The following is a 14,303-nucleotide window of genomic DNA, read 5'->3' on the forward strand; positions in this document are numbered from 1 at the left end:
AATCACGTCTAATGTTAAACTTTTTATAAAAAGAAATTTAAAATTTTACAAAGCATGCTGTAGTCTGTGACAAAACTCTGTACAATTTACAATAAGTCGGCAAAATAAATCTGAAAAAATGCTCATTAATTAAAGGTTCTATGGTTGGAATCTTTGTTGTGACACTCAAATCACAAAACAATTTTACCACCAACCAAAATTCTTTATTTTATTCTCGACACGTATTTCGCTAACGATTTTAGCATCTTCGGGAGAAGATTAAAACTAAGTTTGAGTTTTAATTTTGAATCCTCACTGAAAAATATTCGTTTATTATATTCTATTTAATTTATAAACTGCTGATTTACGTATAGCATTGTCCAGTGTGCTTATGATATTTGTATCTACAGTGTCAATAAATAATATGAACAGTGTCCACATAGCATAAGCATTACTTTGAAAGTAACTGACTGGTCAATTCCTAATGGTTCTGAGATATTAGTCGAAAAATCGCATATGTATATCCTAATACACCAGATATTGCATATATTTAACCCAACAATGATTTTCGAATACTTTATTGCAACCAAGTGAAAAACTTGGAAATAGCCTTAGATAAAAAGCTTAATTGGAAGGAACACATTAATCATATTATTTCCAAATGTGAAAGAGGCCTAAATTTGATCCCATATTAGATACTCTAACTCAATTTGATTTTTCATCTTTTGACTGTTTTGCATATCTACAAAAAAAATTGACAAAATATCCTGACCTTACAGATAATTTAACATAATAGAAACATTCTTAAGTCAGAAGTAATTACTTATAAATGCTTGCATATTTATACGGATGCTTTAAAAACTGCAGAAGGCAATGACAAGAGTTTAGTTATTTTGTCAGACTCCAGTGCATATTCATCATATCATATCTGTGCCGCAATCTATTGAGAAAATATATTGCTTATGGTCGTATAAAGTTGATTCATTCATATAAGAAATTAAAAAACTTATTCGTCAAATAAATCTGATAGAAAAAAACATTTTTTTTAAATTAAGGCTCATAAGATAGAATTAGCAATGGAACTCCTATACTAGACACACTTAGATTTAGTGATGTGACGGCAATAATAAAACATGTATTATTTACTAAATAGAATGATATTTGGAATATTGTTTGTAAAATATTATCTGTTGGAACCTAAGATACCTTCATATTACTGGCATAAATACCTAAATGTAGCCAAGGGATTTATGACTACTATAATTAGAATAAAATTTGGAAGTGACGGTTATCCACCTCATCTTAATAAGATAAAAGTATTACCACTAAATTGATGGTTAACTTCCAATATTATATGCAACCTTAATCACTTATTTTTTGAATGTGAAAAATATATCCCACCAATCAGATGTTGTTTTTGAATCTTTTAAAAGATTGCAAATTAGAATGTCTCTTTTAATGTTATATTCTAGCATAAAATATATCTTACTATTGTAATCTATAAATGCACTCTATCATGCTGTTCGCAGTTACATAATTTCCATACAAATCAGTATAAAAACTGTATTATCAGCAATTCGCCTAAGAGAGTTAAACTATAAGAAAATATGATTTACTCTAATTGTATACCAAACATACATAGTGCTTTCATTTTAAAACGAACCACTTAAAAAAAACACGTTAAGTTAGGAAACCCCCATCGTGTGGCACATCACTGTAAGCAGCATTAAAATGTCTTGTAAATTGTCTTGAAAAGTACGCAAAAATGTGTGGCAATAAATGACATTTTATCATCTTAAACTTTGGTAGGTCAAATGGTTGCCTCATAGTGTCACACATTATTTTAAATCGCAAACCATTTTCAATCTCACTTCGCCAAAAAAATTGATGCAAGTTGAAGCGATTTACCAGTAAAAATGTATGGTGATAAACAATTCATTGAGTTCAAATACTTTTTTTTAAATATGTATATATTATTTGCCAGAAAATAACCAATGCTACAATATACTACGAATTTTTTAGAACACCTGCTTCAGTGACGAGTCAACTTTCTTTTTAAATGGACTGGTAAACCGGCGTAACTGTGGATACTGGGATAATGAAAATCCACACCTATTTCAAAAGGATCAAACTCAGTATTCTGAAAAAAATTATTGTACGGGCAGGAATTAATGGTAACGAAATCATCGGGCCATTTTTTTTTTGAGAAAATTTAACTGCAAAATATTTCCCTTACAAAATACATAATATCCTTTAATCATTCAATCTTAAATCAAAAAATAAGTGGATGAAAATGGTGTTAAGAACTAAACGAAAATATTTTGTATTTCCATCAAGATGGAGCTTCTCCGCACTACGCTTTGACAGTTCGAGAGTAGCTTAATGAACAGTTTCTAGGTATATGGATTAGCAGGCTTGGTAGAAGACTTAACACCATTAGATTTTTTCTTTTGGAGGTACCTATTTTAAAAGCAAAGTTTAGAAAACCTCACTCGATGTCTTAATGATTTAAGGAATCTAATTACTCGCGAATGTAGCGAACCAACAGTTGCCAATGTTCGTGAGGAATCTCAAAACAGAATTTATTATTATCTCAGGAATAACGAAGCACATTTTGAGCCCTTAATAAACTAAATTCTGTGAACTAATTAAACTGTTTATTTTTTAAACAAGTTTTTATACCCTTACTATTTATAAGTCTATAAACTTACATTTTTTATACACCGTTTGATGGTAAATTGTACGCCCTTTAAAATGATGTATCACACTATATGATAGCCATTTGATACCGGACATTTTAGCTGACTATTCGCTGGTACGTCAACCGATCGAATCTTTTTTTAAGAAGTTATTAAGGGTGGTTTGTTATAAATGAAAGCATTATATGATATTTAATTAATATTCATAAATTAACACACATATTTTACACAAACCTAAAAATAGTTTAATGAATCTGATTGATTAAACTTATACTTTAACATAACCTAATGACTCACCTTTAACCGTAATATTTACGTTTCCCATGAGTCCATCATAGGAAAATATGTAAAAGTACACCTTGGTATAGTTAGATGCCAAGTCTGCATGTTTAACTACTGGGGATGCATAAGTTGTATGGCTTAGAAACTGTAATAAAAACAGTTTATCTATAAGATGTATTAAAATCATCTAATTATTTATAATATACTCAACCTTTATCAGATGACCCATTTTAATATCCTCATCCGTTACATTTTTAAAGTACAAATCTTTCACCTGTTCCCCAATAAATGATTTTGATACTCCTTCGATCACGGTGAAATCATTAGGAATAAACTTTTCAGGGTTATCTTCATAGCTTTGAAGTTTTCTCTTTAAGTTGTGTAAATCTAAAATTATAATTATTCTAGTGTTTTGTTTTAATGATCCGATATTTTTTACTTCACCGGGCTTAGGGATCAATAAATAAAAGGCTAGATCCATTTGGCCAACGTATCGCCCCAAATATATTGACTTCTTTAGGGCACTATAACGATTTAATGATAAATTTAGGTTAGTGTACGTTTAACTAATGGTAGTTATTCAAAAAAAATCTTTATTAATTTATTTACATTTATTTATGTAAAAAAACTGTTTTAAACACATCGTATTGTAGTTTCCTGAAAATCTCAATATATTTGCGGAAACTTAGCCAGTCTAAATAGATCTAGGCTTTCTGAATCTCACGAGGAAAGCAGCTTTAATGGACTGTCAGATTCATCATCAATAAGAAAAACCAGGTATTCTTGCTTGTATAAAAATATAGTTTCGCTCTGAAACCGTTCAAGTAGGCATATATCACGATTACAGTTTTTTTGCTAAGAAAGCTGCGTTGCTGAGCTGGATATGTCATATAATGATGCCGATTACCTAGTTTGAATTTCAAGTTAAAACAAGCTTTTACTGATCTAAACAATATTCCAATCATTTTTGAGGATGAGCTAATTGAACTATACCCTGGTTAACTAACAGTTGGTTCATTCCCTCTGGGAGAATTAACAAAAAAGACAATATGGAGTAATTCTACTTATAATTGCCCTAAAATAATTAGTACAAGATGTTGGTCAAACATTTGTAATGTATCTGATGGAACATTTAATTTTCCAAACAAATTTGTATGTTAAATAGTAATAATTTAGACTCCAAGTCACAGGTCTCAAATATATTGCAATATAAGGTCAAGCGATTACACGTGTTTTGCCTGTACTAGGAATCATCAGATCTACTTGTCTATGAACTAATAAAAAAAAGCAAAAAGAGCCAACTACATGATACATAGAAATGAAGGGTAGAAATTAAGAGTTCAAATATTTGATATGTATACAGATTGGCGAATAGAAGACTATACATTCTTTCTGGTTGATAAGTGGCGCCGCGGATCATTCGATTAGCTATTTTCGGCATGGCACAATCATCAGATCTTATTTTGCTGTGTGATTGCATAAGAAAAAGTTCAGTCGATTAAATGGTTTTATGGAGGCAATTCAAAAATCTCAGTAAAGGGATTTATTCAAAGTATGGAGTCCTTTTTTCCATTATATGGTAAACACAATCCTTTCATTGTTCGTTACTGGTTTCAGGAAAACGAGCACAGAAGTTTTTAGTTTAGAACTCAGTACCAATGTTTGGGCTGGTATTTTGGGCGGCCACATTATTGGGCCATTTTTCATTTATGGTAATTTGAACGCCGAAAAATACCTTGAATTGCTACAAAACCAAGTTTTTCCTGCCGTTCAACTCCTCCCTGATATAGACCTGGAATCAGTTTGTTTTTAACAAGATGATTGTCCTGCTCATAATGCGGTTAGAGTAAAAGAATTTTTAACAAATACTTTTTCCAACCGCCTTATTAGTGGGACTGGTAATATTAAATGGCATGCAAGGTCTCCCGATTTGTTACTAAATGAATTATTTGTGGGTTTATTTAAGGAGACTATTTATAAACATCATAGTAGTAGGCCAACGAATTTCTGCAAATCTGCCAATTTCATTTAACCTCAAACTATTTTGGAAGTAAGAAACAGCTTTTATGATAGGCTAATCTTTTGTTTAGCTAAAGAAGGAGATTTTTTTGAGGCTTTTATTTAATGAATTATTCGTTGGGTTTATTATTTAGAGTTTTATTTTCTGTTTTTTTTAAGGTGTAGTACTTTCTATTTTATTAAGAATAACGCTTTAATTTTCAATACTCAATGCACCACATAAAAAAATTGTAATTACGAATCTATGCGGGTTTCACACATGCATCTCCTGCATTAGAAAAATATTATATCAAAGCTGCGGAATATTTTTCAAAATTTTGCCGCAAAAAAAAACAGTCACCACCAACGTTTACTAAAATAAAATTTAAAATAATCGAGCTCGAACCTCGAACACCAGCCTACTCTCGTGACGGCGGCGTTGCGACATCTCGCCTGTTATGAACTTTATATGTGCATAAGGCCCATTCGCCAATCTGTATGTATTTCACAGAATATGTATCCCTAGTTTCCTTCACATGAAATGAAAATAATTCTCGGTATACCTAAATATGCTGATGGGTATAAAGAAATTTTCCACCTACTTCAATTATTGCCCATCTAAACCAAGGGATTTTATAATATTGGTTGTGTAATATAATTAATATTAACTTTATCACCTAAACGTGTTTTTTAAGTATTTAAGTACCCGAATAAAGGGTCTTTATAGAAGATATAATATGACCATCATTTGTCAATTTTCAAAATAAAATAATTTCAAAAGAGGATTAACGTTTACAAATTATAGAGTATAACACTAACCTTTACCCTGGCTAAGGTCTTCTTCGGAAGTAGTACCCATAATTAGGGGTACCTTTATAAAATCTCCATTCTCTAATAAACTATATTGGCTCTGGGTCAAAAAAGCATCTTCAGTATTGGGTTCTATAACAGGCAGAGGACGCTAAAAATTTATTGTCAATGAGCTTTTAATATTTAAGAAAGAAACTTTCTACTTGTTGGATCTGGGCGGAAGCACTATTAATGGCCTTTCCATCAACGGATAACAAAAATTCTTTCAAAAGACTAGAGCTATTGGACAAGTCAATGCTCTCATTAATTTGTTTTGCTAGATCAAAAGCATAACTTCTAGCAATTGTTGAATCTTGATAACTCCACGGGCTTAGAGGACTTCCGCTTTCTAAGATAGCTCCTCTAAACAAACCTAAATTACGAAAGAATATCTCTGAATTAACTTAAAATGACTTTAAAAGTACTATTTACCTTCGTTTTTCTTATAAAGCAATTGATATCCCACAGAAGACCCACCGGCACTTTGTCCAGAAATCGTTATTGCTTGGGGGTTTCCTCCAAACGCCTGGATGTTTTCAAAGGTCCACTTGATTGCGGCAGCCTGATCCTTATGTCCTGCATTTCCTGATATTATGGTATCTCCTGTAGATAGGAAGCCAAAAGGTCCCAACCTAAAACAACTTTAGAGTGCTTTTCTAGGATAAAAACTATAGTACCTGTAATTTATTGTAACAATAACTATATCCTTGTTAATTAAAAAATCTGGGCCAAAATTGCTATATAAAGAATTTCCATCAGTATAGCCACCTCCATGAATCCATAATAATACAGGCAGCTTTGAATTGTCATCCTAACAGAAGCGGAGAAAATCAAAAATCATGTTTACCCAAAATGTGAGAAAATAAATAATTCGACTTACGTTATATAAGACGGGAGTATAAACGTTAAGATACAAACAGTCTTCGCTCTCATTTGGATCATCACCAGTTATAGAGTAACATAGATTGGAGTCCTTAGTTGCATTTAGAATTCCGCTCCATTGTTTATAGGCTTGTGGTGGCTAAAAAAGAAGCGGATTATCGTTCATTCATCTTGAGAGAAGATGAGCAAATATGTTGGGTGGACGTTTTATTAGAGGCTGTTAAAAAAATGTAAGTGCAAAGGCTTTAAGCTTTTTTAATATAGTATGGTATATGCGGAGTATTTGGTTTCTTGAAGATGGCTCAACTTTGTTTTTAAATGATCCCATTTAAAATGACACCTCACCTACAAAATATATCAGTTTTGCATTTTACTCATCAATCAAACTATTTTTTGCTAATATTTTGCTCCTTTTTAGGATTCTTTTTTTTTAGCTAAAATAAATATATTACATTGGCAGATTACAAATATATTACGTTGGGAGAATCATTAAGAAAGCATAACAATGTATATCATATTGACGGATACTTAATGTTTTGTAACAATGCTAAATATAACAAAATAGAAGGTGTAGTAATATTTATAAAGTCAAACCTCATATATGACATTAAACATTATCTACTTAAAGAATCAAAATTCGCCATTACCATTATTATTTTAAAAACGAATAATAAATTTTCTAATATTATGTGCCTATATAGACCGCCTGACTCAAACAAGCAACTTTTTCTAGAAAATTTAGAAAATTTTTTAACGGATAATAAATTGGAAGCACAATCCGTTGTTTTATTAGGTTTTAATCAAACATTCTTTAAAAAAATAATACTATAAACCCATATCTTTCTTTACTCAATCATTTTGATTTTGTCTCTCATATTAATTGAAAGAGGTCGTCCATATTCTCAAAGAGACCTTGACGTAAATAAATCAAAAGACACAAAGTCCCAGTCTCCAACATAATATTTTAAAAATCAAAGTAGTGACACGCATTTCGCTCCTAAGATTCATCATCAGACTTAAAAACATAATGTAAACAAAATAAACAAACTTACAAAAATACCTTAAATTAAAGCGTAAAATACACTTACAGTATTACAGGCAACTAAGAAACAGAGAAAAAATAGCATTCTTTAAGCAAGTAGCGCATCAAAGAGGAAAAGAATTTTGGGTAACTGCTGGCAAGCTAAAACTTACACGTGATAAAAACCATCTATTTGAACTGCCAGAAAATATAAATAATGCTTCCCTCATTCATGATTTCTTGTTGAGCCACTCCAATATGGCTGACTCTACATCATTAGAGCTACTAAATTTTTACAAAAATAGTAGATTTACTAATGAGATCTTTAGCATTCCTAACTTACAATCTGATATCTTAAGAAAAATTATTTTTAACTTAAAGTCTAACGCAACCGGTACGGATGGTATATCAATGAAAGATGTAAAGTTGTGTTTGCCTTTTTGCTTAAATCCGCTGTTAAATATTTTAAATTAATGTATTGTTAATGACAGATATCCTACAATTTGGAAAAGAGCCATAATCAAACCAATTTCAAAAGTGTCAAATCCCCTAGAACTAAAGGATCTCAGACCAATCAGTATTTTACGAATTATGTCGAAAATTATTGAAAAACATGATGAAGCTTGTATTGTGAAAATCGGAATCGTAGGTCGGCCATCTTTCTTGGCAAAATTGACAGGAGATAACAGAAGTGACGTTGTTGACATTGACTGATTTCATTTGTCAAATCATTTGAGTTTGTTTTCAATTTCAATGTATGCTGGAAGCGTGGGTTGGAATTATTTTAAGGATGCTATTTTAAATCAATAACATTCTTAAATTTTATTTAGATTTGGAGCTATATAAGTTTTGAACTGCCTATTTTTTTATTTTATTTCATGCTCGTATCATACCACTTCCTGTGTTCACGTTCTGTGAGACGAGACAGAGGTATATAGACTAAGAGAACTGAGCACCCAGAATGGATCAGAGTGAATATTTTTGTTATAGCTTGTTTTTTTTTATTTTCTGTAGTCATTTGTCTTTAAATTAATTTTTTTTAATATTATAGTTCCAAGTTATGTTGCTAGTATTATGAGAGACCAACCAATATATATGATCTATGTGATATATGCTATACTATAAATTGGTTTTATTTTCAACGAGTTTGTTTTGTATTGCAGATAGTATATTGTTTTTTTTAGATAATACTCTCTTATAGAATTTTTAATTAGTTTTTAAAATATATTTAATTTTTCTTTAGGAAACAGAAATAAATAAATATTAGACAAAGATAATCCATTCAGCAGTAAAATTTAGATTTTTTCTTACAAAGAACGTTATTATAAATTTTTATCGAATATTTAATTCAGGTGTAGTTATATTTTATGTATATATTTTTTTGCTTTTTATGTCTGGGTCTGGCATGTTTTGTTTTTAAATTATTTTCAGTACTATAAATTATGTATTCTTTTAACTGGTGTAGGTTTAGTACATGGATGTTAGTAGTGATGTCGTTAGTCTTAAGTATTATCCAAAAACATTACCTTAATTGTCTGCTAGCTGAACTATATACTTTATAAAATGTTACTTTTTTTCATGTCACAATGTTAAAGACTAGAGTCTGCACTGCAGAAGTCAGGATATTGTGAACCTAATGGTAATGTTTTTGCATGTATGGTAGGAAAATAACACAAAAATCTTTACAATATTTTCTAATCTATTTGGGTTGGCATAGTTCAGTGCTAACAATATTATGTGCTAATAATATATATATATATATATATATATATATAGGTAATTATTTTTCAGGAAAATCAAATAAAAATATTAAAGAAAAACATTGTTTTATTTCCGTCTTGAAATTGGGGATTTGTTGAACACTATTGTTAACTGATTATTGCAGTACATTTACTAATTTAAATATCTAAAATAAAGTTGAAGAGCTTTATTTTATCCAGATCAATATCTGATGCCGACACCAAATCAAAATGTAACCTTTTTGATTAGCTGTTTGCTTTGGATATTGCGACTAAATAATAAAATTATGAGTTTTTTATTAAATTTGAATTTTTCCGCCCTAATATGGCCACGTCTTTCTACCATTTTGATTGGTCCAATTAGGTACGTCAAACTCTCAAGTTAGTTACAATAGTTTCCGTTGCCAAGCGAGAGGACGCTCGCAGATTTGTCAAGATTTTCGATCAGTTTGTATGCAACCACCACTTCTTTATATATTTGTGTTCTGTGGTTGTGTCTGTGTCATCAATATGACAATACGTGCTCGTCGAGTAGACCCGTTTTCAGAATGAATGAACCGATACAAGTTCACGCTTCAAAAAATAGTTTTTTTTGTTACCTCGTATCTGCATACGAACGCGGATTACGAAACTATATTTACCGAATTTAAACAACAAATTCCGAAATCGCCGTTACTACATCGTACAATAGCATGGAAGACGTACCAGAAATGTTTAAAAACCGGCTCTATTTCCGAAGCGCCGCGTTAGGGACGAACGGTATTTGTAACAACTAACGAAAATAGTGAAACAGTAGCGCTGGCATTAGTTGAGCAGTCGAACTAATCTGCAATGTGGCTATCGGGAAAACTTAAAATATCCGATCATTCTTTATGACAAATGCTGTAACGCATGCACAATCCAGTTTGCCGTCTGCTTTTCCTCCACGCACTTCACGAGCATGATTTCGATCGAAGACTGGAATTTTGCGAGCGGCACCTTGGATACAGTCATACAGGATACATTTTGTATTCGAATGAAGTAACCTTCAAGCTGAACAGTACGGTCAATGACGACCAAAATACTCACGTCTTCATGCAACAAAATTAAGACTTCCTGGAGTGTGTGTGTGTGAGCAGGTATCCATGCTGGAGGTCTCGTGGGTCCGTACTTCTTTGAGAGTCACTTGACAGGCCAAAGTTATCTGGAATTGCTCGAAGATTTACGTGGACAAACGGACAACGCTCCAACACTCGCGAATATCTGACATTTCATGCAGGATGTTCGCCACACTACGCGTTATGTGTGCGAAAGTACCTTAATGTTCATTTTGGAGAATGACAGATAGACAGATGAGGATTTGGTGAGTGGCCCAGACGGTCATGTGACTTGATCCCTTATGATTTTTTTTGGTCTAGCTTTCCGACCTCCGAAATGTAATTAAAGTAGAATTTTAAATTCTTTGCGCACAGCTTGACATGTTTCGACGGACCTGTCTCTCCATTGAGAAACGTTGTTGTACATACATTGATGAAAATGAGCATCAATTTGAACACTTACATTAACCCTGCTTAGAATCCTTTTTGTACTTTGTTTTAATAAATATAATTTGAGGCTGCATTTTTTTTGCAATTGGTCGACGTTTGCTGGCTCCTGTATATTGCTTATATTGCAATGGCACTACTGGCGCTTACAATTTGTTAAACGTTCTGTTGATTATCTAGATTATTTATAAAGTTTGTAGTTGGTTATCCAACGATTGGGGATTGAGGAGTAAAGAGATGTCCAATGCTGGTTACTACCTCGTGATACTATCCGATACGCAGCCCCCTTGCATTCTTAAGAAAAATACAGTGTCTTACCTATTTTACTTACTCATCCTGTATAATGTATATTCTTCGCTAGAGACCAGAAGGCTGGACCAATTTTAACAAACGTGCTATCAGTGGATAGGAGTTAATCATAGGAATGCTTAAGGCTATGCTTTATTATATTAAATTTTATATGGACAAGGTTAGTGGCGATTTTTGTTACACTTATAGGATTTAAATAAGACCTAATTTAATTATTCTTCTTTTATTGGCCTGTACCTATTTCCAGATGCCTTTTACAAAAGTCACTGACTGCTAAAAAGAAACAAAGGGTATATTCTGTCTTTAACAGTTAGGTGAGTTTTTTTAATTACAAAGTTTGTTGTCTTGTTTTAGGTTTACTATAAATGAAAAACTAAATGGCATCTTAAAATGAAAAATTTACGCTAAAAATAAAGCTCTAGAAGAGGTTCTCGAAGGAAGAATGTATTAAATGAGAGCTGCTAGCATTCAAATAGCTCTAAATAGGTTTAGAAAAACAGGCATTCAACGTTTTAATTCAGAAATCTTTGACAACTGGATGTGTGAACTAGCAGAAACCGAAGCTATTCCAGTAAACAATTTTTTATTTAATGCGGTCGAAGAAAATAATACGAGCCCTCTGTCTCTAATCTCCCTATCACGAAATTTCACCTGAACAAATAATAGCTTCTTCTCACGCAGAAAGGAAATTTTTTTATCATTGGCATTACTAATGATAAAAGAAGCGGAAAAATAGGTGAAACACCTTATAAAGAAGAACTCGAAACATCTATAGAAAAGAAACCTATTAAGAAACCCAACTTAAAAGAATTAAAATAAACTTGGAAGAAAATCCAAGAGTAGTAAGGAATAAAAAATAATAAGTGGTACTACCCAAAAAAAAAGAGACAGCAGTTCAGAAGGGGAGAAAAATTACGGAGACCATTGGGATATGTACCAGGAATATCGAAATTGGGCTTGTCAAGCTTGCGCCAAATAATGATGAATCGTACTCGGACGATTTTTCTCGAAATTAAAATGTTAATTTATTTTCACTATTAATTTAGGACTTAATTTGTTCTCTTTTTAAGTTTAGTACAAAAATTTACCTTAAAATAAAATTTTCTTTACACAGGTAGGCAAAACTAGATAGTTACTTATAGATACTTGTATAGTAACCTATACCTAAATTTTTTTTTATTTAAATATTAATTTTTCTATATTAATCATAAAACCATTGACGAGTAACTGTAATTAAACATAAAGAGGAGTAAATGGTTTCAGTTGCAGGTAAAAAACGGTGTAAACCCGAAAAATCAATAGCATAGTTAGTGAGTTTCGGGGCAAAGCTCTTAACTATCCCATTTTGGATAGCACTCCCTTAACTAGCTGTTTAGAAATTACGATTTTTAGTATTAATAGCGGCCTGAGTTTCAGAAAGATTTTTAGTAAACATCTTTTTTTTTAATTTTCTCTGGCAAAGTCTATAAACGTTCATGGATTTGAGTGCTGTTTTGGAACATAGATGCGAGGACCTAAGTAATAAAACCTTCTTGCTGTAATTATTTTCTCTGACTTGGTACCAATGTAGGAGAGATGCTTCGTTCTTATATTATATTGATGATCAATGGCTATTAAATCTACTCTCTACCTATGGCGCCTCAAGCTTGAAACGAGAGTTTCCTTCAGTAGAGAACCCACTTTTGGTTTCTTTCCCAGAGAAGATAGTGGTTATTTGCTCTTCCACCGACTCTACAACATGCTGCAATACCATATATGTGTCTCTAATAAGGCAACTATTTATATACACTGTGGATTGTTGAACATGATTTATATTGTCCTAATTCTTTCTTATTTTTGTCTTACCTGAAATCTCAATAATCCAAGAGGCGGTTGGGCGTATGGAATTCCTTGAAAAGCGCGAAAACTTTTGTTATCAGCATTAAATAGTAATCTCCCTTCTAAAGTACCTTGACTGATTTTTACCTGTAAGTCTGCATTAAGCTGAAAATTGACTATTTTAACTCGGAATACCATTTAGTGAGATCAGAGTTTAGCGTATGTAAAGGTACAAAAAATCTACTCACAGTAAAACAAAATGGAAAAAGCCAGAAAGGCACTAGATAGAACAGCTTCATATTGTATGTTTTTTCTAACGTAAAATTATCAATTATTACTTACTTTAATTTTTAAAATTTTCATTATCTTAAGTAGTAAGATAAGTTAAATAATAAAGAAACAATAAGATAGCATGTTGTTTTTAAGGTACTTTAATGAAACCAAAGTACATCATTCTTAGACGAATTATATCACGTGTTTATAAGTACTTATTATTGATTTATTATTTATTACGTAAATATCCAAGAGAGGCATTCTAGTAGACAAAAAAAAGTATGATTAAAAAAAAAAATTTTAAATAAAATTTTCGATAAACTTATGTCCAAAACTATTTTGTTTTTGATATACAGGGCACTTCCTATTAAAAAAGAAAATAGCAGACCAAATAGGGTAACCAAGTCCAAGTTAAGCTATGGAGGTCAATAGCCTCTAGGTATCAGTATCTGAAGAAAATATTGGACATATTGGATAAACATTATTGTGATTCTCGGTTTTTACAAAAATAGCTTTAGAGACAAAAAATCGAGCATATTGAGTTGACTGATTATATATTGATTAATTTCCAGTTTTAAGTACGATTAAGTACCGAGCTTAGAGTCATAGAAGCAGGTGAGTATAACAGGTATATTGAAAAAAAAAATTCTTATATCTGTGGTATAACCCATGAAAATGTTTCAACCATAAACAGTATGTTTTTACGACAAGATGGAGAAACGCCTCCGTCTAAGAAACTATATACTAATTAATAAATTATAGGTAACATGTTTTGCTTAAAGACTTAAGCATCATCAGACCTAAATGGTCAAAGATCATCACACACACATACTATCTACTAGCTACACAATGATAACGCGCGTGTGTGTGTGTGTGATGCTTAATTCTTTAAGCGAAACGTGTTAAGCAAAATGGAGAAGATCTTTCAATA

The 14,303-nt window shown here is 31.7% G+C and overlaps 1 protein-coding gene across 2 annotated transcripts in view; it reads right to left on the reverse strand.

The window, feature by feature from the left end:
- Positions 1-13,500, reverse strand: part of LOC126740239 (venom carboxylesterase-6-like) — a 21,586-nt gene extending 8,086 nt beyond the window's left edge. The window contains exons 1-9 of one of the 2 annotated variants that reach the window (XM_050446173.1): positions 13,348-13,500; positions 13,127-13,264; positions 6,688-6,828; positions 6,485-6,618; positions 6,240-6,439; positions 5,972-6,180; positions 5,778-5,919; positions 3,172-3,347; positions 2,976-3,105 (exon numbers count right to left, since the gene is read on the reverse strand). In XM_050446173.1, the coding sequence (XP_050302130.1) occupies positions 2,976-3,105; positions 3,172-3,347; positions 5,778-5,919; positions 5,972-6,180; positions 6,240-6,439; positions 6,485-6,618; positions 6,688-6,828; positions 13,127-13,264; positions 13,348-13,398 (1,321 nt within the window). In that variant the 5' untranslated portion in view covers positions 13,399-13,500. Of the gene's footprint in view, positions 1-2,975; positions 3,106-3,171; positions 3,348-5,777; positions 5,920-5,971; positions 6,181-6,239; positions 6,440-6,484; positions 6,619-6,687; positions 6,829-7,883; positions 8,050-13,126; positions 13,265-13,347 lie in introns of those variants that run through there. The other variant, XM_050446174.1, reaches the window with a different exon arrangement.
- Between the last annotated feature and the right edge of the window lie 803 nt (positions 13,501-14,303).

The sequence above is a fragment of the Anthonomus grandis genome, chromosome 9, assembly GCF_022605725.1.
Source record: "Anthonomus grandis grandis chromosome 9, icAntGran1.3, whole genome shotgun sequence".
Classification (NCBI taxonomy): Eukaryota; Metazoa; Arthropoda; class Insecta; order Coleoptera; family Curculionidae; genus Anthonomus; species Anthonomus grandis.